At 44.1% G+C, this 26,945-nt stretch overlaps 1 protein-coding gene across 1 annotated transcript in view; it reads left to right on the forward strand.

Annotated features, from left to right (window-relative positions):
• RNF212 (ring finger protein 212) overlaps positions 1 to 26,945 on the forward strand; it is a 462,006-nt gene that overhangs the window by 420,174 nt on the left and 14,887 nt on the right. Inside the window, exon 12 of the mRNA XM_029592744.1 lies at positions 12,815 to 12,887. Coding sequence (XP_029448604.1) covers positions 12,815 to 12,887 — 73 coding nt within the window. The remainder of the gene's footprint in view (positions 1 to 12,814; positions 12,888 to 26,945) is intronic.

Here is a 26,945-nt window from a genome sequence, read left to right on the forward strand (position 1 = left end):
CCCTATGACACTTGGGGTGATGATACATCTACTGACACCGATGATTTGCCTTTACCACCCTCTCCTGCAGAGAGTAGAAAGCGTTCTCCCCCAGAGGACCTCTCTTTCATAAATTTTGTGAAGGAAATGTCAGAGTTGGTTCCTTTCCAACTCCAATCTGAACAAGATGACAGGCACCAGATGATGGAATTGCTCCAATTCCTGGATGCCCCAAAAATCATCACTTCTATTCCCATTCATCAGGTTTTTCTAGACCTCCTTAAAAAGAATTGGGAATCTCCTGGCACTGTTTCCCCGGTCAACAAAAAAGCTGACTCTACATATCTTGAACAGTCAGCTCCTGGGTTTCAAAAAACTCAATTAGACCATCATTCCGTAGTCGTAGAATCAGCTCAAAAGAAAGCTAAACGACTAAAACCACACTCTTCCATGCCTCCTACTAAGGAAAACAAATTCCTAGATACTATAGGTAGGAAGGTGTATCAAGGGGCTATGCTGATTTCCAGAATAGCTTCTTATCAGCTTTATATGACTCAATACAATAGAGTCCTCCTGAAACAGATGCAGGAATACACGGATGCCTTGCCTGAACAATTCCAGCCACAGCTTCAATCCCTCCTCAACAAAGGATTTGAAGCTGGGAAGCACGAAATAAGAACAGCTTATGACATCTTTGATGCTTCCACTAGAATTTCAGCCACAGCCATCTCAGCCAGACGCTGGGCTTGGCTTAAGTCATCTGACTTGCGACTAGAAGTTCAGGACAGGCTATCTGATTTACCCTGCCTAGGGGATAATTTGTTTGGCTAGCAAATTCAACAAATTGTTGCTGAATTAAAGGATCATCATGAGACACTTAAACAGCTCTCATCTATGCCTCCTGACTTGCCTTCTAAACAAATCTTTAGAAAGGACTCCAAAAAATCTTTCTTCCGTACACGGAAGTATTATCCCCCTTCAACCAAGTCTAGGCCTGCAAGGTCTTATTGTAAGACTCAACCTCGCCAGACACACAAACAGAAGCCAACAGCAGCTTCACCACTTGGCCCTGCTGCAGGTTTTTGACATTCACCTGGAGAGCATTTGCCAAACCCCTCTTCCAACTATTCCAGTAGGAGGACGGCTGTGCCACTTCCTAGGAAGGTGGCAACACATCACCACAGATCAATGGGTGATAGCAATCATTGCACAGGGTTACCACCTCAATTTCCAGTCTCTCCCTCCCGACTCCCCACCTCTGCAGGCGTGGAGACATACCGATCACTCTGCTCTTTTAGAGCAAGAAGTTTCTCTTCTCCTACTTTCAAACGCTATAGAACAACAGTTCTTCTTAGCATGTTTTTATTTATAATTTCTAGTCTCTTAATTCTGTATTTGGTCAGGGTCTGTCTGTGTTCTCCATGTGTGACTGAGGTGAGATATTCTGCTACCATATAATTTATCTGTAGTAGTCTATAGCAATCTGATTTGTTCTGTTTTCCTAATAGGAAGTGTATTGCTGTTCTAGGGCCTGGTGTAATATGTGCAGTGTTACCTTTTCATATATTAGATTGTTACTATTTGAGTGCAGATAGTTAAGGTTGTTTTGGTATGGGAGGTTTACTATATTGTAATGGTAATTCCTTTTATTCATGGCTTTCTGAGGGCCAAGCCCACTCCCAGCACATATTACAAAAAATGTAATTCCATAGGAGTTCCAAGTGTCTTTTTTGTAGGATTTTCTGGTTCGCCCCACAGCAGTGCATGTAAATATGCATATTGTAAGTGATATTCGGCCTCAGAAGACTGTACTTTTGAATGTTCTTTTTTCATGTAAAATCTGTTATAAATGCATAATTGAATTGTATGCATCTGTAGAAGGTGTGTGTGTGTGTGTGCGCGCAAAGATGTAAGGTTTTCTTAGGGTATCTAATATCCTTCCCTTGACCATGGGTTGTTTGGGGGAGGGCACTTTTTAAAAATATAGATTGCTGGAGAGAGCTTGGCCTTTTTTTATAGGCGCGGGACAAAGACTGAATGTTAGGGGGGCAGCACAGTAATTGTTTGCACAAGGCAGCATAAAAGCTAGTACCAGTCCTGCCCTGACATGGAAAACTTATGTCAAAGTTTCTAGAACTTTGACTTGCCACAATGCAGCATCGTGGTTGAGCTCACTCTCAACCTCTTTGATCTATTTTAGAAAACTTTTCCATTTTTTCTTTAACACAATTTTTTTTCGCCTGTGTTCAAAACCGGGTCCCTCTCAGTCCTCCCTGTAGTGTTCCTAGTCAGGGTTTTTGTCATTTATTGGTCAGTTTCCTTTCATGGTTAATTCTTCGCAACGGCAGTGCTTCAGTGCCCGCTGGCCTTCGACACCCGCCAGCATCGATTGTGATGTTGCTTCCCATTTATTTCATCCCTTCATGGCCACAACTGGTTTCAAGTGATGCCCTCGTGCCCAAGGTCCATGTCCATCATGGACCCCCATGATGAATGTATCCTCTGCCTGTGGGCATCACATGATGTCCAGGGTTACCGCAAATGCGCCCAGATTAAATTGAAGGGACATTGTCTTTGGCTTGATAAGAAGGAACAACTCTTCGGGCTAGAGAAAATAGATACATCGGCATCAGTGAGACCGTCAGTTCTGTTGGCTGCTAGGGGTGACAGGAACTGGCCACCATTGAGTACCTCCAGGCTGAGGATGTCAGGTTCCTTGATATTGGCCTTGGCACCGGGCAAAGACCTTGCCGAGCATTGAGGGAAGCCAAAGAAGCATCGTCATTGGTCCCCGTCAATACATGGTGCCAGGTTCGGGGGTGAACCAGCTCATGCTGTGATGCTCCCGTAGTGACCCTGCGATGAAGAACACCAGTCCTCCATTGGTCCCGAGAGTCCGCGATGATCTCCACCAGTCCTGACGCCAGTCACCAATCCTCCTCTTGGTACCAAAGAGGCCCTGGCCACCCCTCCTTCTTCCCAGTCAGAGTTGGCATTGGCAATGTTTGAGGAGGAGCTTGAGCGGAGAGTTCAACTGGCAGTGGAGAGGGCGATGCAGAGCATCGGTCCCATGGCAACCAGCAGCATCAGAGTCAACACCATCTGTCTTAAGAGTCACTGTTGGATAAGCTCCATGTGCTCATTGGCGCATTACTGGCCCATCTGGCATTAATTCCTGGGCTGGCAGCGGTGCTCATCGGAGCATCATAACCTCCCCCTGCCTATAACGGTGGTCGTTGCTGTTTTCTTGGAGGAGGAAATTCCACCTAGGCCAGCTAAGAAGCTGAGGCCTATAGTTCCCCCCCCCCCCGTCCAGATTTGCCGGTGTCTTCACAGAAAGCCGAGTGCCTAGGGCCCCATTTCCTGTCGGTTTCAGTGAGGATGGCACCATGGATTCCTACTCCGATGACTCTGAGTGTCTCCCCTCAGAACCTTCTCCTCCAGAAGAGCAAAGAAAGTCTCAACCTGAGGACTTAACCTTCGCAGGATTTGTGAAGGTGATGGCGAAAGCCATAAGAAAATAAGATATGCTATAGTAGGTCAGACTAAGGGTCCATCAAACCCAGTATCCTGTGTCCAACAGTGGCCAACCAAGTCACAAGTACCTGGCAAGTACCCAGACATTAAATGAATAGATCCAAGACTACTAATCCTTATTGATTAATAGCAGGAACTTATCCAAATCTTTTTTAAACCCAGCCACACTCTTCCGAACCACATCCTCTGGCAATGAATTCCAGAGTTTAATTATGCGTTGAGTGAAAAAGAATTTTCTCTGATTTTTTTAAAATGAGCTATTTGCTAACTTCATGGAGTGCCTCCTAGTTCTTGTATTATCCAAAAGAGTAAATAACCAATTCACATTTACCTGTTCAAGTCCTTTCATGATTTTTTAGACCTCTATCATATGCCCCCTCAGCCGTCTCTTCTCAAAGGTAAATAACCCTAAGCTCTTTAGCTTTTCCTGATAGGGGGAGCCTTTCCATCCCCTTTATCATTTTGATCACATTTCTCCGTACTTTCTCCAGTACAACTATATCTTTTTTGAAATGCGGCGGCTACAACTCAACACAGTATTCAAGGTACGGTCTCACCATGGAGCAATACAGAGGCATTATGATATCTACCACTTTATTTGCCATTTTCTTCCTAATAATTCCTAACACTGTCTTTGCTTTTTTGACCACCACAGCACAGTGAACTGACAATTTCAATGTATTATCCACTGTGATGCCTAGATCTCTTTTCTGAGTGGTAACTCCTAATGTGGAACCAAACATTGTGTAACCACAGCAAGGGTTATTTTTCCCTATATGCATCACCTTGCACTTAAATTTCATCTGCCATTTAGACACCCAAAATCCCAGTCTCACAAGGTCCTCCTGCAATTTATCACAAGCCGCTTGAGATTTAACTACTCTGCATAATTTTGTGTCACCGGCAAATTCCAGATCATTTATAAATATATTAAAAAGCACTGGTCCTAGTACAGATCCCTGAGGCACTCCACTGTTTACCTTTTTCCACTGTGAAAACAGACCATTTAATCCTACTCTCTGTTTCCTGTCTTTTAACCAGTTTGCAATCCACAAAAGGATATTGCATCTTATCCCATGACATTTTAGTTTTCTTTGAAGCCTCTCATGAGGAACTTTGTTGAATGCCTTCTGAAAATCCAAATACACCATTTCTACTGGTTTACCTTTGTTCACATGTATATTCACCCCTTCATAAAAATATAGGAGATTTGTGAGGCAAGCCTTCCATTGGGTAAACCCATGCTGGCTGTATCCCATTAAACCAAGTCTGTCTACATTTTCTGTAATTTTATTCTTTATAACAATTTCCATGATTTTTCCCGGCACTGAAATCAGGCTCACCAGTCTATAGTTTCCCAGATCTTCCCTGGAGCCCTTTTTAAATATCAGGGTTATCATTATTTATTTATTTGTATTATTTTTATATACCGACATTCGATCAGGGATATCACATCGGTTTACATACAGGTACTGTGGGTATTTTCTTATCCCCGAAGGGCTTACAATCTAGGTTTGTACCAGAGGCGAAGAGGGGTAAGGTGACTTGCCCAAGGTCATTAAGGACCATCTTAGTTGGTTAATTCGAGGGAGAGGGAGGTTAGTTGAAGTGTTGGTTACATTGACCACCCTCCAGTCTTCAGATATAATGGACAATTTTAATGATACGTTACAAATTTTTCCTAAAATGAAATTTCATTTTTTAGTTCTTTCAGAACCCTGGGGTGTATACCAGCTAGTCCAGGCAATTTACTAATCTTCAGTTTGTCAATCTGGCCTACTACATCTTCCAGGTTCATTATAATTTGGTTCAGTTCATCTGAATCATCACCCTTGAAAACTGTCTTTGGAACAGGTATCTCCCCAACATCCTCTTCAGTAAACACCAAAGCAAAGAATTCATTTAGTCTTTCTGGAATGACCTTTTCCTCTCTAAGTGCCCCTTTAACTCCTCGATCATCTAACAGTCCAACTGACTCCCTCGCAGGCTTTCTGCTTCAAATAATTTAAAAAAAATGTTATTATGAGTTTTTGCATCTACACCCAACTTCATTTCAAATTCTCTCTCAGCCTGTCTTATCAATTTCTTACATTTAACTTGTCAGTGCTTATGCTTTTTCTAATTTTCCTCTCATGGATCCTTCTTCCAATTTTTGAATGAAGATCTTATAGCTAAAATAGCTTCTTTCATTTCACTTTTTAACCATGCCGGCATTCGCTTGGCTTCCTTTCACCTTTCTTAATGTGTGCAATGCATCTGGACTGTGCTTCTAAGATGGTATTTTAAACAAGGTCCACGCCTGTTGCACACTCTTTAACTTTGCAACTGCACCTTTCAGTTTGTGGGGTTTTTTAGCTATTTTCCTCATTTTGTCAAAGTTTCCCTTTTGAAAGTTTAATGCTAGAGCCATGGATTTACTTCCTGTCCCCTTTCCTGTCATTAATTCATAATTGATCATGTTATGATCACTATTGCCAAGCAGCCCCACCACCGTTACCTCTCTCACCAGATCCTGGTCTCCGCTGAGAATTAGATCTAAAATTGTTCCCTCTCTTGTTGGTTCCTCAACCAATTGCTCCATAAAACTGTCATTTACTCCATCCAGGAACTTTAACTCTCTAGCATTATTTATTTTTATTTATTTGCAGTTTTTATATACCGACATTTGTTTAGTAACCTCACATCGGTTCACAATTAACAGAAACATTGCAGCTGTGCCAACTAGAACGAACATGTGCAACAGTGCTTTACAATAAACATTTACAATAAACAATAAACTTTACAATAAACTTGTTAAGCGGGGGGTGGAGGAGAGAGAACAGTGGAACAATGAAAGGGAAAAATAAAATAGTGGTATAAAGCAAATTGTTATCTCACTGAATTTATAAGTCTATAAATAAATAGAATGAATTTTATAAAACACAATTGGAAAAGAGAAAAGCTGGGTATGAGAGAAAGAAATGGGATAGAAGTCTTATATACAATTGATATACAATCGATATGAATAATTGCCAACAAAAAGTTAGGTGTGGTGAGAAAGAAAAAGGGGATGTACATTTAAGTAAATTAGTGGGCAAGGCTGTAGGAATATGGTAGAGAGGAGAGCGTAAGGGTTAAGTATAAGCCTTATGAGTTTTTCATGTCCTGATATTATATTTACCCAGTCAATATTTGCTTAAATGAAATCTCCCATTATTACTGCACTACCAATTTGTTTAGCTTCCCTAATTTCTCTTAGCATTTCGCTGTCTATCTCATCATTTTGGCCAGGTGGATGGTAGTATACTCCTATCGTTATACTCTTCCCCATCACACAAGGGATTTCTACCCATAAAGATTTGATTGTGCATTTAGGGGCAGATTTTCAAAGGGGTACGTGTATAAGATACGCGCGTACCCCACAAAAACCTGCCCCAAGCTCCCCCTGTGCGCGCCGAGCCTATGTTGCATAGACTGCTGGCGTGCAAAGCCCCGGGACGTGCGTAAGTCCCGGGGCTTTCCTGGGGGGGGCATGTCACGGCGACACGTCATCAGGGGCGTTCCGGGGCGGGGCCGCGGTTCCGGCCCAGGGGCATTCTAGGAGCGTGGCCGCGGCCTCCGGACCAGCCCCCGGACCGGAACATGGCATACCAGCAGCCAGCCTGGCTCGCACAAGTTAATCCTGCCTTGGGTAGGCGTAACTTTGGCAGTAAAGGTGGGGGGGGTGGGGGAATTAGGGCCGGGGGGCAGGTTAGTTAGGGGAAGGAAAGGGAAGGTGGGGGGCGCCGGAAAGAAAGTTCCCTCCAAGGCCGCTCCAATTTCGGAGTTCCCTCCTTGGAGCGACCTTGGAGGGAACGGAGGCAGGCTGTTTGGCGCCCGCAGGCTGCCGATTTTGCGCAGCCTTGCGCGCGCTGACCCCGGATTTTAGAAGATACGCGCGACTACGTGCATATCTATTAAAATCCGGCATACTCTTGTTTGCGCCGGGTGCGCAAAGAAAAGTACACGCTCGCGTACTTTTTAAAAATCTGCCCCTTAGTCTCTTGCAGGATCTTTATCCTGTTGGACTCTATGCCATCCCGGACATAAAGCGCCACCCCACCACTAGGTTGCTCCTCTCTACCATTGCAATATAATTTGTACCAGTATAGCACTATCCCATTGGTTATCCTCTTTCCACCATGTCTCTGGGATGCCAATTAAATCTATGTCATCATTCAGTGTTATATACTCTAACTCTCCCATCTCATTTCAGTTACTGACAGAGGAGGATGCTAGGCACATAATGCTTGAAATCCTCCAGTTTGTGGAGCCTTCTAAGGAGATTGTGGCGGTCCTGGTACATGATATCCATAAAGAGTTACTGATACATATATGTGAACACCCCCTCACAGTGCCTCCCGTGAATAAGAATCTCCCAGATTCGATAAGCGACAGCTTCCCTACCAATTGATGGTAGTCAAACCTCTCTCACAAGAGCCAAGTGGTCTCAGACCCATTCCTCGGCACCCCCTGGCGAAGGATCACAAAGTGATGGATGCTCTTGGGAGAGTGGTTTTCAGGGGGCCATGCTCATTGCCTGTATAGCTTCCTACCAGCTCTATATGAGCCAGTATTCACGGGACATCTGAAAGCAGGTGCAGGAGGTGGCCGAGCAGCTGCCTCAGCAGCAGCAGGCACCCTTATGTTGCTGGTGCATAAGGGCTTGGAGTGTGGGAAACGAGATCTGAGCAACCTACAGTGTTTTAAAGATGGCATCGAGAGTCTCTGCAGTGGGAATCAGTGCCCGAAGAATGCTATGGCTGTGGGCCTTGGATCTCTGACCAGAACTACAGGAAAGACTTACTGACGTGCCATGTACTGGGGAGAATTTCTTCAGAGATAGGGTGAGGGATGAGATGGCCCAGCTGCAAGACCACCATGAAACTCTCCAACAACTCTCTGCCAGCACTCTGGACCTGTTCTCCTAGGCTAGGAGGTTGGCGAGATCAGAGCAGTAGAAGCCTTTCACCAGAGGAAGTACTATCCTCCACCCCCTTGCTCCCATCAGCAGCATCAGGGACCTCGTGGCCGTCCCAGGCAGCAGAGGGCCCCTTAAGGCCCAGCTGGTGCCTCAGTTAACTCCAAGGATGGGTTTTGACTGGGTCGTAAGGAGCATAGTCCAGTTACCCCTACCCAGGGCAATAGATCTCCATTTGGGGGCAGGCTGCAGTTCTTTGTGAACCTGTGGTTCAGTATAACCTCAGACCAGTGGGTTCTTTCCATCGTCTGTCAGGGATATCAATTGAACCTATTGGGTGTCCTACCAAATTGCCCTCTGAGCCTATTTTATAGGCTCGTAGCACATCAGGAGGCCTTCTTAATGGCCAGAGCGGTAGAGCCTGTTCCACCATGGCAAATTGTGTGGGGTTTTTACTCCAGGTACTTCCTGATTCCAAAGAAAACAGGACGACTCCCTTCCATCCTAAACCTAATGGCCTTGAACATATTTATAAAAAAAGGAAAGTTCAAGACGGTTTCCCTGAGCACCTTGATCCCCCTTTTGCAAACAAGGGCTGGCAATGCTCCCTCGATCTGAGGGACTCATACACACACATCGAGAAGTTCCCAAGTCACCGGAAGTATCTCCAATTCATGGTGGAAAAACAGCACTTCCAGTATCGGGTGTTGCCGTTCAGGCTATCATCAGCCCCATGGGTCTTAACAAAATGCATGTCCGTGTTGGTGGTGCACCTCTGCAAGCTGGGAGTACATGTTTTCCCTTATCTGGACAATTGTCTGGTCAAGAGCGCATCTCAGGCAGAGGCCGTCAGGTCCATGCGCTTGACCATCCAGATGTTGGAGTCACTAGGGTTCGTCATCTACTTCCTGAAGTCCATTTCAGCCCTTCACTTCAATTGGACTTTATAGAAGCCCTGCTAGACAAGGCTCAGGCCAAGGCCTTCCTGCCCCATCAATGAGCCATCACTTTGTTGACAAGCGTGGCAGAGTTTCAGCAGAACCAGCAGATGTCAGCATAGTACACATTGAGGTTGTTGGGCCATATGGCCGCCGCCATACATGTTACTCCTTTGCCACAATTACACATGCTCAGGGCCCAATGGACCTTAAGGTCACAGTGGTGCCAGGTCCCGCAGAACCTCCAGGATCGCATTCGAGTCACCTCGCCCCTCCAGGACTCTTTGTGTTAGTGGCGGGTACTTTCAAATCTGGAACAGGCGATCTCATTCTGAAGACCTCCTACCCAAATTGTTCTAACCACGGATGCATCCACCCTGGGATGGGGAGCTCATGTAGATGGGCTCAGTACCCAGGGTCTCTGGTCTGCCCAAGAAAGCTGTTACCAAATCAATTTCCTGGAGCTCCGGGTGATCAGATATTCACTATGTGTTTTCAGAGATCAGCTGTCCAGCAAAGTTGTCCTGATCCAAACTGACAACCAGGTGGCAATGTGGTATATCAACAAGCAGAGAGATATGGGTTTGTACCTCCTGTGTCACGAAGTAGTTCAGATCTGATCACAGGCCCTGTCCCACGGGATGATGCTCTGGGCCATGTACCTGACTGGGTCAGAGAATGTGTTAGCCAACACACTGAGTCATGCCTTCAGACCCCACAAGTGATCCCTGGACCAGGGGGTTGTGAATCAGTTATTCCGCCTCTGGGGGAGCCCGGACGTGGAACTCTTCACATCCCCTTCCAAAAGAAAGTGCCTCGTTCTGCTCCCTGTACAGGACAGATGGCAAACCAGCCTTGGATACCCTTGCCCAACATTGGGGCAAGGGTCTTCTGTATGCATTTCCTACGATTCCCTTAGTGGTGAAGATTCTCTTGAAGCTTCACAAGGACAAGGGGACTATAATCCTCATAGCCCCTTATTGGCCAAGATAGATCTGGTTTCCACTTCTACGGGAGTTGTACATCCAGAGAACAATCAGTCTGGGAATATCCCCAGATCTCATCACACCAGATCAAGGAAGGTTGCAACATGCCAATCACCAGGCCCGGTTGCTCATAGCCTGGATGTTGAGAGGCTGATTCTGCAGCCCCTTGATCTCTCAGACGATATGTCTCGGGTCCTGGGGGCTTCTAGAAAGCCTTCTACTAGAAAGTCCTATGGACTGAAATGGAAGATGTTTTCCATGTGGTGTGAGCAAAAGGCCCTAGATCCGTTCTTCTGCTTCACACAAAAACTGCTTGATTACCTTCTATGCCTATCGAAAGCTGGCTTGAAAACCAACTCCATTAGAGTTCATCTGAAGGCATTTGGCGCATTCCACCATGGTGTAGATGGTACACCCATCTCTCAAACTTAAGTTGTACGTTTCATATGGGGCCTGCTTCATAAAGCCTCCCACTGGGGTTAGCTCAGCTGATGAAAGCTCCTTTTGAGGCACTGCGCACCTGTTTCCTGAAGTATCTGAACTGGAGTCATTTTTTGATGGCATTCACCTCACTGAGAAGGGTCAGCGAGCTCCATTCCTTAGTGACTTATCCACCTTATACCATGTTTTATCATGACACAGTGGTCTTGTGTACAGACCCTAAATTCCTGCCTAAGGAGGTGACGAACTTCCATCTTAACAAGTGCATCATCCTGCCAACATTCTTTCACAGGCCCCATTCGCACCATGGCAATTGAGCCCTGCACAGATTGGACTGCAAGCGGACCTTAGCCTTCTATCTGGAGCAGACAGAAGCCCATAGGCAGTCCACCCAACTTTTGTTTATTTTAATAGGAATAGGTTGGACATTGCCATTGCCAAACATACACTATCGAATTGGCTAGCAGATTGCATCTTCTTCTGTTTTGCCCAGGCAGCTCTGCATCTTGGGGTCATGTCAAAGCTCTTTCCATCAAGCCATGGCAGTATCAGTGGCCCACTTGCAAGCAGTTGCCTTGGAGGAGATCTGTAAGGCTGCAACGTGGATTTCTTTCCACACATTCATAGCTCACAATTGCTTGGATAGGTATGGCCGACACGACAGTAGATTTGGCCAGTCTGTCCTTTGGAATCTGTTTGAGGTGTAGAACCCAAGTCTCTCCCTCCTAGGACCCATTGTTTGGGTTCAGGTTGTCTTCCCCGTTGACACCTGGTTTGAGTGTCTTTTGGTCCCTTTTTATGTTGGGGAGCAGCCTTTAGCTAGAGGACTACCATCCTGCTTGTCCTTTGAGAAAGCAGAGTTGCTTACCTGTAACAGGTGTTCTCCGAGGACAACAGGATGTTAGTCCTCACTAAACTCACCTGCTGCCCCACAGAGTTGGGTTTCTTCTGTTGCTGATTTATATATAATTCTATGTTATAAGACTGAAGGGGGACCCCACATGGACTCATGGTATAGAGCATGCTGGGAATGCCCAGTGTGCCAAGTCAAAGTTCTAGAAACTTTGACATAAGTTTTCCGTGTCGGGGCTCCATCTGTTGATATCACCCTTGTGTAAGGACTAACAACCTGCTGTCTTCGAAGAACACCTGTTACAGGTAAGCAACTCTGCTTTCTTTAATAACAGAGACCTATCAACTCTTACTCAGCTTTTACTCAGTTGGAGAAAAAGCTCTTTTTTGATCCAAGTCCCTGAAATACCCCACTTCCTTTTCTTTAGAATTCAAGCCCAATCCGAGCCTGCCAGCTAAAGTGTTTAGGGGTGAGATTGTAGTGGTCCCAAGGTTGATATGCTATTGTACATCATGGTTACTTTGTTTTCTACTCCTCCTCTGACTTCCAGGCAAAAGGCAGAGAATGCTACTTCTTGAATTTGAACAAGCTGTGTCCTTGAACTGGCAATCAGATTATTCAATTGAATACTGCCTAGATCCAAGCCTGCCTACAGTCCCACCACACTTCCGCTCTCACTCATAACCACATCAAATGACCGCAAGGTTTATTCAGCTTGGGAAAAAACTCAGATTATGGAATAAAAGATTATATAGTTCCTAATTCTATAGTTTTTCTGATTTTGTTTTTATTTAAAACATTTACATTAACTATAATGCTGGCAATTTATTGATTTGAATTGAGCTGTAACCGGCTGCCACAAAAACATACAGCAAATGAGCAAGTCAACCACAGGCTTTCAGCAGTTTAAACGTTTGAGGACAACAGCTATCTGACTATTTTTTTTAATTATAGCTTTTAGGTTTAATGATAGACTGCACTTTATTGTATGTTTTATGGATCTATAGGGATTTATACTTAGGTCATTTTTAAAAAGTATATAAAATAATTGAGCAGAATAGAAAATAAACTTGAAGATAAATCATAATGTAATTTTAAAATGCTAACTGCTGTTCACACATCTACTATTTTTAATTTGTAGGTAGTGTTCCCTACCGAAGTTCACATTTATCTGGACTACTTGGAAGTCAAAATAGGCTACCAGGATCTCAAAAGTAAGTATATATATCTCCAAGAAATGGCAGATTACTAACTTCTAAATTATTTCTTACCTAGATGTAAATTGGTCTAATCTAAAGTAAAATAAATGCATGGGCTGTCCCAGTGACTTACTGGCAGATCTGCACATTGCCATGTGGAGGGCCCTTGGTTCAGTTCTTGGATCATGTCTTTCAGGCCCCAGGTCAGTTAGTGCTAGAGATGCTGCAGCAATGGTGATGCCTGATAACCAAATTAGGCCTCATGATACAGAGTATACATGGCTCCCAGCCTCAGAATAATTGCTGCAACGAACAGACTAAGAATAGATATGGGGGGGGGGGGGGGGGGGGTCCTATTAAAATTGGTGAAAAATTCCCTAGGTAGTTGTGAAAGAAGGCTCGTGGTGCTAAGATTCCAGCACTATTTCCAGTTGAGCTGAAAGGAGACTGGAGGAACTTCAGGAACAAAAATGTAAAAAGAAAAAACCCCAAAAACATAAAATAACTGGTTCACATCTCAGTCTGTTCAGCAACATTAGCTGTTTTGTAATTGGTATTAAAACTCTAATATGTGAGGGGGTCACGTGGGGTGATGTGCTAGGGAAGTCGCGCTCTCCCGCAGCTCCGGGTGCCACGGCCGGAAAATTGCCGCCACTGTCTCCTAAAATCGGCAAAACCGAGTGCAGACCACAGGAAAGAGCCGAATGTCGATAGTCCATTTTATGCACAAATCCCCACAACCCATGGCTTCTCGCAGTGGAAAACGGGAAAAGGAAAAGGAGAAGGGTAAACCCGCGGACTCCAAGATGGCGTCCGGCGCAGGAGAAACGTCCCCAACTGCGCCATTAACTGTAGAAGTTTTGCAAGCTACCTTAGAGGCAACGTTGGATGCGAAACTGGCGGGGATTCAACAACAGCTGGCAGAGGTAAAGGCTACGATTTCGGACTTTGGCCCGTGGATGGATGTGCTTGAAGGCAGAATCGTGGGGGTGGAGGATGGGATGACGGAGCAGGGCGCGAAAGTCACCGCCACGGAGAAAGCGCTACAGGAATGCCAGCAAAAATTGGACGACCTTGAAAACCGCCTCAGGAGAGATAATTTACGTTTTCTTGGTCTCCCTGAACAAGTGGATGAACAAGGCCTCGTGGCGTTTTTGGAGGGCTGGCTTCCGGATGCGGTAGGCCTTGCGGAACTCCGGGGCGAAATTAAAGTTGAAAGGGCGCACAGATTGGGGACCAAGCGTCCGACGGATCCCAGGCCTCGCGTTGCGATTGCTAAGATTCTAAATTCTGCTATTAAACAGAAAATTTGGTTGGCCTACAGAAAAAATCAGGAGATCACATACAAAGGCCATAGAATCCGAATTACCCAGGATTATTCGGCACAGGTCTCCCAACAAAGGAAGCAGTTCTCTCCTGTGTGCTCTAAACTGTTTGAGCATAAGATTCGTTTTACACTACAATTCCCTGCAGTACTTAGGATATGGCAGGATAATACCACTTACATGTTTCGGGACCCAGCTGAAGCGTTGAAATTTCTTCAGCCTCGACTGAATAGCCCTGCTTCAATTTCTCCGTGACTTTTGAATCCGGACATTTTGTCCATGGCGCTAGCTTACAAATGAAGAAACACAGCTGGCCTAACCGGAGTGGGCTACAGCTTGCTAGTAAAGTGAACATTGGTCGTGACTTTCTCTTTGTGAACATTGGTTGTGACTTTCTCTTTGGCAGTCAGTGGAGATTTGCCAACAGATTGTATGGTATCGGAGGCACCATGGCTCTGTTATTTCAGTTTCCTGCGTTCAGTTTTACATGAGGACTTGGTTAGGTTTGTTTTTGAGTGTTCTTCTGGCCGTGGCACCCGGCCACCCTCTACGGATCCCCTGATCTGGTGCCACATCTGACATTTGGGGTTTTTGGGGAGGGAGGGGGGGAGGATGGAGAGAGGGTGGGAGGGGGAGGTATGGGGTTTGGGGAGGTTTTACATGGTTTAGAGCAATATGGTGGGTTGGGGTTTGGGTGGGGGGTGTTGTTATTGTTGTGGGGTTGAATGGTGGGGTGTGTGGGTGGATGTCTGTCGCAGATTGCAGTGGGAGTACCTTCCAATTACCACGGGGGGAAAGAGGTGGTTGGTATGGGGTTGGGGCAGCTGGGACCCCTACCCTTGGACACATGTTTAGAACCTTATTATTTCCAATTACTATTTGGGTAATCTTATGGTGCGATTGATATCATGGAATGTGCATGGTCTTGGCTCCCCCATAAAGAGGAAAAAAGTTTTAACCCACCTCAAAAAATTAAAGGGAGACATAGTGTGTATTCAGGAGACTCATCTCACTACTAAGGAATCTCTGAAACTTCAGAGAGATTGGGTGAAGACGTGCTATTTTGCTGCAGCACAACATAAAAAGGCGGGAGTAGCGATACTTATAAATAAATCCACAGATTTTGTATCGACACACTCTCTTTCAGACCCTGAGGGTAGATATGTGCTAGTGTTTGGTAAATGGCAGGGTCAGCCAGTTACAATCTGTTGTATCTATGCCCCTACGAAGCACCCACAGCGTTTCCTTAACTTTTTGAATGGTCAGCTTCTATCCCACAGGGAAGGCTTATTGTTGGTAGCCGGAGACTTTAATTGCGTGATGGATGGGACTCTGGATAGATCCCAGACTCGGGGACAACAACCTTCCAAACGGGGTGAAGGGGTGGATACAGTTTGTTCACAATTGGGAGTTATAGATGTCTGGCGGACACTACATCCCTTGGATAGGGATTACACCTTCTTCTCCAACCCTCACGGCTCCTCCTCTCGTATAGATTACGTGTTAATAGATGGGGCGGCGTTCCCGAAAGTGGTTAAAGCAGACATTGAGTTACCGGTTATCTCAGATCACTCACCTGTCTCCTTGACATTGAACATTGGTCCCCGGTTCACTGGTCAGAAGCAGTGGAGGTTTCCCGGGATGCTTCGACATGACAAAGAATTCCAGTCCTTCCTAAGGGATAAGTGGCTTGATTATGCCAAGAACAATGCCCAACATGTTAATACACCTCACTTATACTGGGAAGCGGGTAAGGCTGTCTTACGGGGTGACATTTTGGGGTATACGAGTGCTCGCTACAAACGGCTCAATGCCGATATCTTAAGGCTCGAATCCCTCACTAAACAAGCCCGGAAAGCTTGGCTGGTAGACTCCTCCGAGGCTCGGCGAAAGGCCTATTTTAGTGCTCTCAATCAGTTAAACACAGTACTTCACATAAGGGCAAGTACGTCTCTACAGGTTGCACAACACAATTATTTTCGTTATGGGAACAAATCGGGTAGGCCCTTAGCGAACTTGGTACGGGCAGCTCGCCCAAAATCTTTAATTTATACTATGAAAAACACACATGGCCAGCCAGTGTCGGCGGCTAAAGATGTAGGAGAGGTGTTCCGGGTTTTTTATTCTACCTTATACAGGGCAGGTACACCCCCACCAGATGGTGCCGAACAGGATTTTTTCTCCGATGTCCCACTGCCCCAGGTTACTGCTCAGCAGAGGGAGTTTTTGAACCGCCCTCTCCAGTCCTATGAGGTGATGCGGGTTATCACATCCATGGCCTCTGGGAAATCGCCGGGCCCAGATGGGTTCTCGTATGATTTTTACAAGTTGCTTAAACCGCAGATTGTGGTCCCTTTAACAGAATTTTACAAAGACGGTTTGGTCCAGGGTAGTTTTCCCCGGGAATGTAACCAGGCACACATCATAGTTCTCCCCAAACCCGGAAAAGACCCTCAAAAACCGGAGTCGTATAGACCGATTTCCTTACTTAACAGTGATCTTAAGATTCTAGCCAAGGTATTGGCCGATAGACTAGCTTTAATTATCCCCACATTGATTACAGAACAGCAGGTGGGATTTGTTCAGGGGCGATCGGCTACCAGCCATATTGTCAAGCTCCTCTCGGCATTGCAGTTTTGTCAGCAGACGGCTACTCCTGCGCTGGTGATAGGATTCGACTCCGAGAAGGCGTTCGATAGGGTGTCCTGGTCGTATATGTTTTCAGTGTTACACAGATATGGGTTGGAAGGGGAGTTTGCACACTACATTCGGTTGTTATACGCCTCACCACTATCCCGGATTATTGTGAATGGAGTCAGTTCGGATTCGGTAGAGATTCAAAGGGGAGTACGTCAGGGATGCCCTCTATCCCCCCTTCTATATATCCTGACTATTGACCCGCTTTTGCGTAAAATTGAGGCCCACCCGCAGATCCTGGGATTTGAGAGGGCTGGAGGGCGGTTCAAGGTAGCGGCATTCGCTGATGATGTCCTGGTATTTTTGTCGAGCCCTGCTACATCCCTGTCCCAGCTGCTTAGTATACAAGAACAATTTGGCTCTTTTGCTGGACTTAAAATAAACAGGGATAAGTCAGAGGCTATGGATGTTACAGGGGAACTGCACGATACATGGGTGGGAGCCTTCCCACTGCGATGGGCTCCTGGGGTGCTTACCTATTTGGGAGTGAAGATACCAGGGGATTTGGGAGCTATTTATAAGTTAAATATACAACCCCTTCTGAAATATACCCACACTACACTTGATCGTTGGCAGGCATTACCCTTATCTCTGAAGGGGAGAGTTCACCTGTATCAAATGGTCATTCTCCCCAAATGGCTGTATATTTTACAGATGATGCCCCTCCTGCTCTCGACCCAAGACATTCATTCACTTTGTCGAGACCTAAGAAATTACTTGTGGGGGGGAAAGAAGGCGCGTATCTCCTTACCTAGCTTACAATGGCAGCCTCGGCTGGGAGGATTGGACTGTCCAGATTTAGTGCAATATAATCTGGCATGCATGTTGAGGCTCGTCCAAGATTGGTTGTGGGGAACATCACACTATATCCCGACCTCCTTATTGTGCGATTGGTATGGGGTTCCCACTCTTAACTCTCTGTTACACATGAAAGATACCGCTGTACCGCAGCAGCTTAAAGATCATCTATTGGTGGTCAGTTGTCGGATGGCTTGGGTGAAACTTTGTAAAAGGCTTGGACAGCCTAGAGGGATTTCCCCTTTGCTTCCCCTGACTAACAACCCGTACTTTCTACCAGGTACACAGGGGATAGCATTTCAACGATGGCGCGCTCTGGGACTTATTTATCTGTATCAATTGATCCATCCTCTCACGGGTCAGTTATACAGTTTCTCGGAACTTCAGCACCAATTCCGGCTTCCACCAGGGGACAACTTTGCCTATTTACAAATCAGACACTTTATGCAATTTTGTAATAATAACTGGAGGGAGCTTCCCACCACTGAACGATTGAGAAATATTTTCTCAACTGGGACCTCTAAAAGGCCTACTATTTCCATATTTTATAAGGGACTGGGTGAGGGCCTTCCAGACACGACTCTGAAGCGCCTTTATGCTAGATGGACAAAATGGCCTCTATTCTCTTTGTCCTACGAACTTTTTATTAAATGTTTTGCCCAGATCGCCTCCATAACGGCCACGGAGGACCTGAGAGAGACCCAATATAAATTTTTGTGGCAGAGCTTCATCACTCCTGTAAGGGCATTTCAGGCCTACCTTTGTGCATCTCCTGTGTGCCAGAAATGTGGGTTAGCCCCGGGGACTTATTTTCATGTATTTTGGGAATGTCCTGCTATACAGACTTTTTGGACTGATGTACAGACCTTCTGTGGGACCCTCTGGCACTGTGATATTCCATTGGACCCCTTGTTGTGGCTCTTTGGCATATCGTCCGATACCATGGTGAAAGGCCCACAGTTTAAATGGTTGTTGAGTTTCCTGGTCAAGGCTGCACTCTTGGGGAAGAAGGGAATTTTGGCTTGTTGGATGGACGTCCAGGGTCCAGTGTGGGATCTCTGGTTTAAACTTATGTTGCGGCTTTGTTCCCATGAACTATATTTATCCAGGCACCAATCTTCCCGGAAGGTGGATGTGGCGCAAGTGTGGGATCCCTTCTTAAAGCATTTACAGCCCAGGCCGACCACAATATAATGGACCCCTGCTCCTTGCCAGCTAGCATCGGACACTGTGGTGGGTGATCTACGGCCACAGTAATATCTGGGACCCTTATCTTAGTAGCTGGTTATCCCGACTTAGGTTGGTGACCATAGGATACTGAAATGTCTCCCTTTACCTCCGACATCAGACCCGGTAGAGTGTTTTTTTTTATATCTTTCTTTTATACATTCTTCTTTTATACGGCCTTCCGCTTAATGATTGGTTCTTACCCACCTATTGCAATCATCATACTATACCTCGGGGTGGGGAAGGTAGGGGAATATAGCTAGGGCAAAGGGAGAAAATATGAAACTTTCATTGTATTTGGACATACATGGTTACGAATGTTATCAAATCCAAATATCATGGCATGTTATCTGTACAGATAAGCATATGTGTTCCTATTTATGTTTCTGTTTTATGTTCAATTGCTGAGATGTATTGCGGCTCTTGTACTGTTATCTGTTCGTTCCGTTTTATGAACGGCTTTGGATTATACTTGTGTCTGAATACAATAAAATATATTCTAAAAAAAAAAAAAACAAAACTCTAATATGTGAATTATACTATATAGTTGACGCTAAACATCATTTTCTCCCTAAATCATTTTCCTCCATAGTTAACGTTGAGATACATAATCTTTAAATGTTCCATAATGTTATTCATCTGATATAAAATGAAATATGCTGGCTTTTTGGGTGTGATCTCAATGGCTCTTGTATATAAATGTTGGTAGCTGAGCAGCAACGCCTGTAAAATAAGGCAGGAAACTGCACTTTATGAAACAAGCATATTCTTTTGCATACACATAGGTAATATATCTAAAGTACCTGAATGTAATCCGCTTTGAAGTGCCTGAAAGGCAGAATATAAATTAAATAAATACATATGAAATTTAAATACGTAGACATTTCTGTTTTGGTCTTGAAATAAAAAATGGCCACCAATTTTACCGTACCATATATTGGCAAGCTGATAGAAAAGGCAGACTCAATTCAACATCTAGATTTTTTCGAAGAAGGAAAACTATTGGATATCTTTCAGTCGGGCTTTCTGACCTAACCATGGCACAGGGACATTGTTAGTCTCCCTTCTTGATGATCTACACTGACATCTGGATAAGAGTTGGAGGACATATTGATCTTATTAGACTTCCCTTCCACTTTTGGCAATGTCAGTCATGAGCTGTTGATAGACAGATTATTTTGGTTTAAGTCTTTTTTTTTTAGGCGCAGATCATAGCAAATAGTTCTTGCAAATTATTGGTGGTCCCGATGGCCCCCTTTTATAGTTCAATTTATCTTGATAACTCTTTAAATACACAAATTCAGACTTCATTCTGTTCCCTCAGGCTTCCTGAAACACTTTGAGGTAGATCTTAAAAACATATGCGCGCGCGTACTTTTGTTCACGCCACCGGCGCGAACAAAAGCACTCCGGATTTTATAAGATACGCGCGTAGCCACGCTTATCTTATAAAATCCGGGGTCGGTGCGCGCAAGGCTGCGCAAAATCGGCAGCCTGAGCGCGCCGAGCCGCACAGCCTGCCTCCGTTCCCTCCGAGGCCGCTCGAAATCGGAGCGGCCTCAGAGGGAACTTTCCTTCTGCGTCTCCCCACCTTCCCCTCCCTTCCCCTATCTACCCTAGCCCTACCTAAATCCCCCCCCCCTACCTTTGTTGGGCAAGTTATGCCTGCTTGAAGCAGGCGTAACTTGTGTGCACCGCCTCGGCATCCCCCGGCACAGGCCGCAGTGCCGGGGGACTCGGGACCGCCCTCTCAACCCGCCCCCTGACCCTGGACACGCCCCCTCCCGCCCCTTTTACAAAGCCCCGGGACTTGCGCGTGTACCGGGGCTTTGCGCGCGCCAGCGGCCTATGCAAAATAGGCACGCCGGCGCATGAGTGCCCTGCGCGCGTAAATCCTGCAGGATTTACGCGCGCAGGGCTTTTAAAATCTAGCCCTCTGAGAGTATCTCTATCCAAACTCCTTCTCCTCCACCTTGTAACCCCCAGAAAGGATCACACCTACATCCTTCTGTTGACTTGGTGACTCTAGGGGAGCCCAGACCCAAAGCAGACCAAGACTTTTATAAGCTTCCCACTAGGAGCAAGGGGGAAAGATGGCGGTGTAGCCAGGCCTAGACATGCTGAGCTCCGTTTCTTGCAGAGATTGTCTTTACTATGCCCGCTAAAAGGAAAGGCAAACTCCGAATCTTCCCTTCGGATTCGGAGGTTATGGCTACCCAGCGTTTAAAAACTTCGTATGTACCTGGAAAGACCACCGAGACGGGAGGAGAGAGCTCCGCTGTGGGATCCACCGAGGAAGCGCTGGTCCTACTTGGAGAAATAACACTTACTCCCCCGGATTCTCGTAAACCTGAAAACACTCCACTTCCCGAGAGCCCACAGGCAGCAGAGTCGCAGACCCATAACGCGGTAAGTGCGACTCTGGCAGGAGGGGGCCAGAGGGCGGAGGACGCTGAAACTCCGGTACAAGCCTCGGAAAGCCTTGAAACTTCAGGAGTTGATTTTCTGAAGTTTGTGCCTCCCGTGTCTACCCTGACCCGGGAGAGGGTAACTGAGGAGTTTGAAGGAGAGACGGCTGCCCCAGGAAAGGAAGTTTTACTGGCCAGACTATTCCCAGTGGTGAAAGCGAGTGAGTTTAAATCTAGATCCCGTTTTCAGATGCCTAGTAAGCCAGAGAAAATAACTTTGGAAGCGATTTGGGATATAATGGCAGCATTAGTGACATCGATCGGGGAGTTTCAGGACAATTTGGAAGGTGTGGAACATAAATTGGAAGTTTTCGACACACAGCTTCAAGAATTTAAGCCAAGACTGGAAACAGTAGAGGCTGAATTGGGTAAAACTAGAGAATGTAACGTTAAAATTATTAAAGATCTAAATGTCATATCTAGAAGTCTGGAATATCTAGATAACTATTCACGACATTTGAATTTGAGATTTTTAAATTTCCCAAAAATTGTAGGAGAACTTCCTTATATTACTCTTAAGAAGTACTTCATAGAAGTCTACAAGAAACAGAAAAACGAAACAATCTGATATGACTAAAGGGAATTTGACTAAGTCTTGGAGGACTCAGCTAGTGAATATTATGAGTGTGCTACACTTATGGTATCCTATATAATTGAAAAAGATATAGCTGAAATTATGAAAAGATATTTTAGAAATGTAGATCTCCAATCTTGGGGATCGCAGATTCGTGCTTTTCCAGACTTCGCTCCTGTTACTCAAGACAGGAGACGTGAATTTCTAGCTATGAGACCACAAGTTCTTGCTTTAGGGTTCTCTTACGTGCTAAAATATCCATGCAAATGTGTTGTAAAATCTCCAAAGGAATGTTATATTTTTTATTACCCCGAGCAGTTAAAATCTTTCCTAAATGCTAGGAGGGTAATTGTTACCCCTGGATCAAAGCCTTAGAGAGAAAGATCAATGATAAAATGATGGTCTTTATCTACATTATTGCTAATTTCTTGCATTATTTGTTTCATTTTCTATATACTTCCTATTTTCTACCCCCTTGTATAAATTTCTTTATAGGGGAATGCATGATGTTGGATTTTGTTAAATATATACTTGGTTAGGTCTGTAATGAAAAAAAAAAAAAGCTTCCCTCTAAACCATGCCCATAGGGCTGTACCAATCTGACTCCCTCTATTGCTAATTTGTACGTAGCAAGGTTTGAAGACTTGTTCTTAAGTGAACATGATTTTAAGCAGAATATATTATTTTGGAAACGTTACATTGATGATATTTTTATGATATGGAAGGGCAGTTCAGAGTCTTTGCAGTTTTTTCATATTTGGCTCAATAGTTTGGTTTTTAACCTGCGTTTTAGTCTTGATTTTAGTCCCAACCAAATTTCTTTTTTAGATATTTTAGTTTCTTTTAAGAATGGATCATTTTTTATTGATATTTTTAGAAAACCTACAGACACCAATAAATTACTACATTATGACAGCTGCCACAATAAATCTTTACAAAGGAATCTGCCATTTTCACAATTTTTAAGACTCAAAAGGATATGTGGTGATGAAGAAACGTTTTATAGAAGATCTAAGGAGATGTCAGATAGGTTTGTTGAAAAATGTTATCCTAAAAAAACACATTGCGGCAGGTTTCCTAAGAGCTTCCAATTTGGATAGGAGTACAATTTTACAACATAAAGAGAAAAAACGCAATGAACATATAGTGTGTCCTATTACACACACACCCATGTCGTATCATATCACAAATATTTTAAAGAAACATTGGTCGGTTTTACAAATATTACCTTGTTTTAAAGATAAGAATTTGATGATCGCCAATAAGAGAGAAAAAAACGTTAAGGAATTCATTTCTCCCTCTGCTCTACCCCTCACTCGTTTTAAAGACATAAGACCACCAGGTCACCATCCGTGTGGTAATTGCTCCGTATGTGGTGTTAACATGAAAACCACAGTATTGAACATTCCTGGCTGTAATAGAGTTTAAACTCAGTACTTTCAAGTACTTCAAGTTCCTCCAGCCAAAACTACCAGACACATCACGCTTAGAGATCGGGCATTCTCCACAGCCGGTCCAACTTTATGGAACTCCATTCCCCCGGATCTCAGAATGGAACCCAGCATTTCAACATTCAAGAAAAAACTCAAGACGTGGCTGTTCACGCAGGCCTTTCCTAACTCCAACATTATTTAACTCCCATCAATCAACTCGCTTCGCTAGTATTAGCGTTAATAGCCACCTCTTACAATGTTATTTATACAATGTTATTCATACTTATATATAATTATCTGATCTCCATTTTCCTTCTCACTCCAAGTTATTGACTTCCTTGTTATATGTAACTGCTTTTCTGCACTATTGTTCAAATTGTAAAGTTTTATTATAACTGCACCCCTGTTTCTTGTGAACCAGCATGATGGGACTACTGTCTTGAATGTTGGTATATAAAAAACTTAAAAAAAAAAAACAAAACTTAAATAAATAAAAAAATTGTAAAAGTCAAGGAGTAGTGTATATTGTATTCTGCCCGTGCAATAAAATATATATTGGTAAAACTATTAGACAACTTAACAAAAGAATCATCGAACATAAGAGTAGCATCAACAGGAAAATTGAGGGCTTGTTTACAAATTTGTGTCTCCACTCAATAAAGAATTCCTGTTTGGACATTTGGCTGCTAATTCTGTATTGAAAAACAGGACGAGCCAGCTTTTCGGCCTACAATAGCTCACTGGATTAAGGAGGTGGTCATGGCCGCATATGTGGCTGTTGAAAAGCCATTGTCTACTCAGGTTAGGGCTCATTCCACTAGGGCTCAGGCAGTGTCATGGGCAGAGGTTAGATTGTTGTCTCCTGTCGACATTTGCCAAGCTGCGACATGGTTTTCCTTACACACCTTTTCCAGATATTATTGTCTGGATATGCAGGCCCAGGAGGATGCAGCCTTTGCCCAAGCAGTGTTGACTGGACTGCGGGCAGCCTCCCACCCTATTTGGGAGTACCTTGGGTACATCCCACTTGTCCTGAATCCATCTATCCACATGCTAGGAAATGAGAAATTACTACTTACCTGATAATTTCCTTTTCCTTAAGGTGGATAGATGGATTCAGCTTCCGGCCATTGGCTGCAAAATGATTGTGTGATGGTCCTCCTGTGTGGCTACGAGTTCCAGGGGACTACTGTTATTTATTTTATTTTATTTGTCGAGTTTTATATACCGTCATTCGTTTTCGCCATCATAACAGTTTACAGTATTCGAGCGGTACAGTAGAAATTACATATGTATTACAGTGTCATGATCAGCAACTGATAAGTATTCATACTGATAAGTATTCTTTTTTTTTTTTTTTTAAATTTATACTTTATTAATTTTTTAATTTCAATTACAAGTAAATATTTCAATGCGTTCTTCATATTCCAGAAAAGAAATATCAAAGTTAATTTAAAGAAACAAATACTTCGCTTTACAGCATTAGGAAAAAACAGTATCCTGGTTGAGAGCACATTGTAATATATTTTAGGAAATAGGGGAGACCAAGATTATATTAAGCAGATCAAAGGTTATAAAAAATAATTTGAAATATAGAATACTGATACTTGAGGTTAGCCAATATCCTTATTATTCTTACCAACACTCCTAGATTCATTTAGGTACAAGATGGTCTATCTAAATAGCTACGTAACTGTGTTGGCTCAGTAAAAATATATTTTGCATTCCCATAATATATAAGACAACGACAAGGGAACTGTAACACAAAACGTGCCCCCCTTCCCACCACCTCACCCCTCATTTCCAGAAATTTTTTACATTTCAACTGAGACAATCTAGCAATGTCTGGGAAAATCTGAATGCACTGTCCAAAAAATTTTAATTTTTGAAACCTGAAATAGTGCTTTAATACACCATCTCTGTCCATTTTTGAGGAAAACTGGACCAGTAACGTTGCTCTCAAATTTATCTCCATTTCGAAGGATTTTTCCAAAAAATCCGTTAGGTCTAACGATTCTTCTTCTCCTTTTTCTTGGTTGATGTTATTATTCCCAGTAGGATTTCGCTGTGTTAAATAATAAGTAGATATTATAGCTGGAATCTTTTCTATCGGGTACTTCAAGATATTTATAAAATAACTTTTCAATAAGTCTTCAGGAGACTGCAATTTGGTTTTTGGGAAGTTAAGAAATCTTAAGTTCGCTCTTTTAACTTGATTTTCAAAAAATTCTATTTTATTTTCCACCATTGTTTCAGATTTTATAAGGTTTAATTGCACCTCTTCAATTTTCTTAACTTTCCCTTCCAAAGTAACCATTTTTTCTTCCACCAAAACCAGCGACTCCTCTACTTTCTGTGTCTTTAACATTGCTTCTTGCACAGTTGAAGTTAAAGAAATTATTGATTTCTGCATAGTAATTAAAATGTTTTTAATCTCCTCCAATGAGGGAGCCAAAACTGAGGTGGTTAGTGGGGTTAGATTGTCCAACTTGTTTCCTACCTCCAGGAGTCCTTCGCCATTTTTCTGATGTTCTGGGCGTTGTTGTGCCAGCTCCGAGTGGTTCCTGGAACCCACCAAATGCAGGTTCTCCGAGGGCGTTCTCTCCACCCCTCTCTGGTTGCCACTCGGCATTAAGGAAATCTGCCCGGGTGCCTCTACACTCACTGAGCGTTTCCTCGGTGGCTCCGGCAATGTTGGATATCCCGGGCTCAGCGAGATCTCCGAGGTCAGGGGGCTCAACAGCTGCTCTCTGTCTGCCCCAGCGACCACTACTTCCGGGTTTAGTATCGGCGTCCTCGTGAAGGCTTCATCGATCCTCGGTTGAAGAGAATGCTCTGGAGTTGAGGTAATTTCTCGAACGCGAGCTTTCCTCTTGAAATGAGGCATTTGTATTTTCAAAAAAGAAATTGCTTGTAGAGTTTGCTCGTTTAGAATCTCCTTCTCCCGGGAGCGCTGCCCTCACGACCTCACAGCTCAGCGGCCATCTTGGTCTCCACATACTGATAAGTATTCTGAATACTGATAAGTATTCATCCAGTCCCTAGACTAGTATGCTTATGTTCTTCCGAGTTCAGTGTTTATTGTTGATTGAGTACAGAAATAGTTGTCTGTTTTTAATCAAGTTTTTGCTAGTCTGTCTACAGTTGCTTTTGAAGAGAATACTGGCAGGCTAATGTCATGGCAGGACTATATATATACTGTGACATCAGTTTGCTCCGTCTCCATCTGCTAATAGAGGTGCATAACCCACTGGTCCTGAATCCATCTATCCATCTTAAGGAAAAGTAAAATATCAGGTAAGTAGTAATTTCTCATTATTTGGCTATGCTTCTATACAGTGTTATTGCTATTGTTGTGGAAATAGCAAGCCTATGATGAAGCCTGATAACAGGTGAAATAAAGGCCTTTGTAATGGTTTGTGGACTCTTGGCCCAAGGTGAGCGTTGTTACCACCTGTGAGGAGGGGCCCCACAGGTGTACACCGTTGGGAGGCAAGGTCAGGCACAGCGGAGAACTCTGGGAGAAACTGTGGAGAGGTCCCGAGGAGCGG

The sequence above is a fragment of the Rhinatrema bivittatum genome, chromosome 1, assembly GCF_901001135.1.
Source record: "Rhinatrema bivittatum chromosome 1, aRhiBiv1.1, whole genome shotgun sequence".
In the NCBI taxonomy this organism is placed as follows: domain Eukaryota; kingdom Metazoa; phylum Chordata; class Amphibia; order Gymnophiona; family Rhinatrematidae; genus Rhinatrema; species Rhinatrema bivittatum.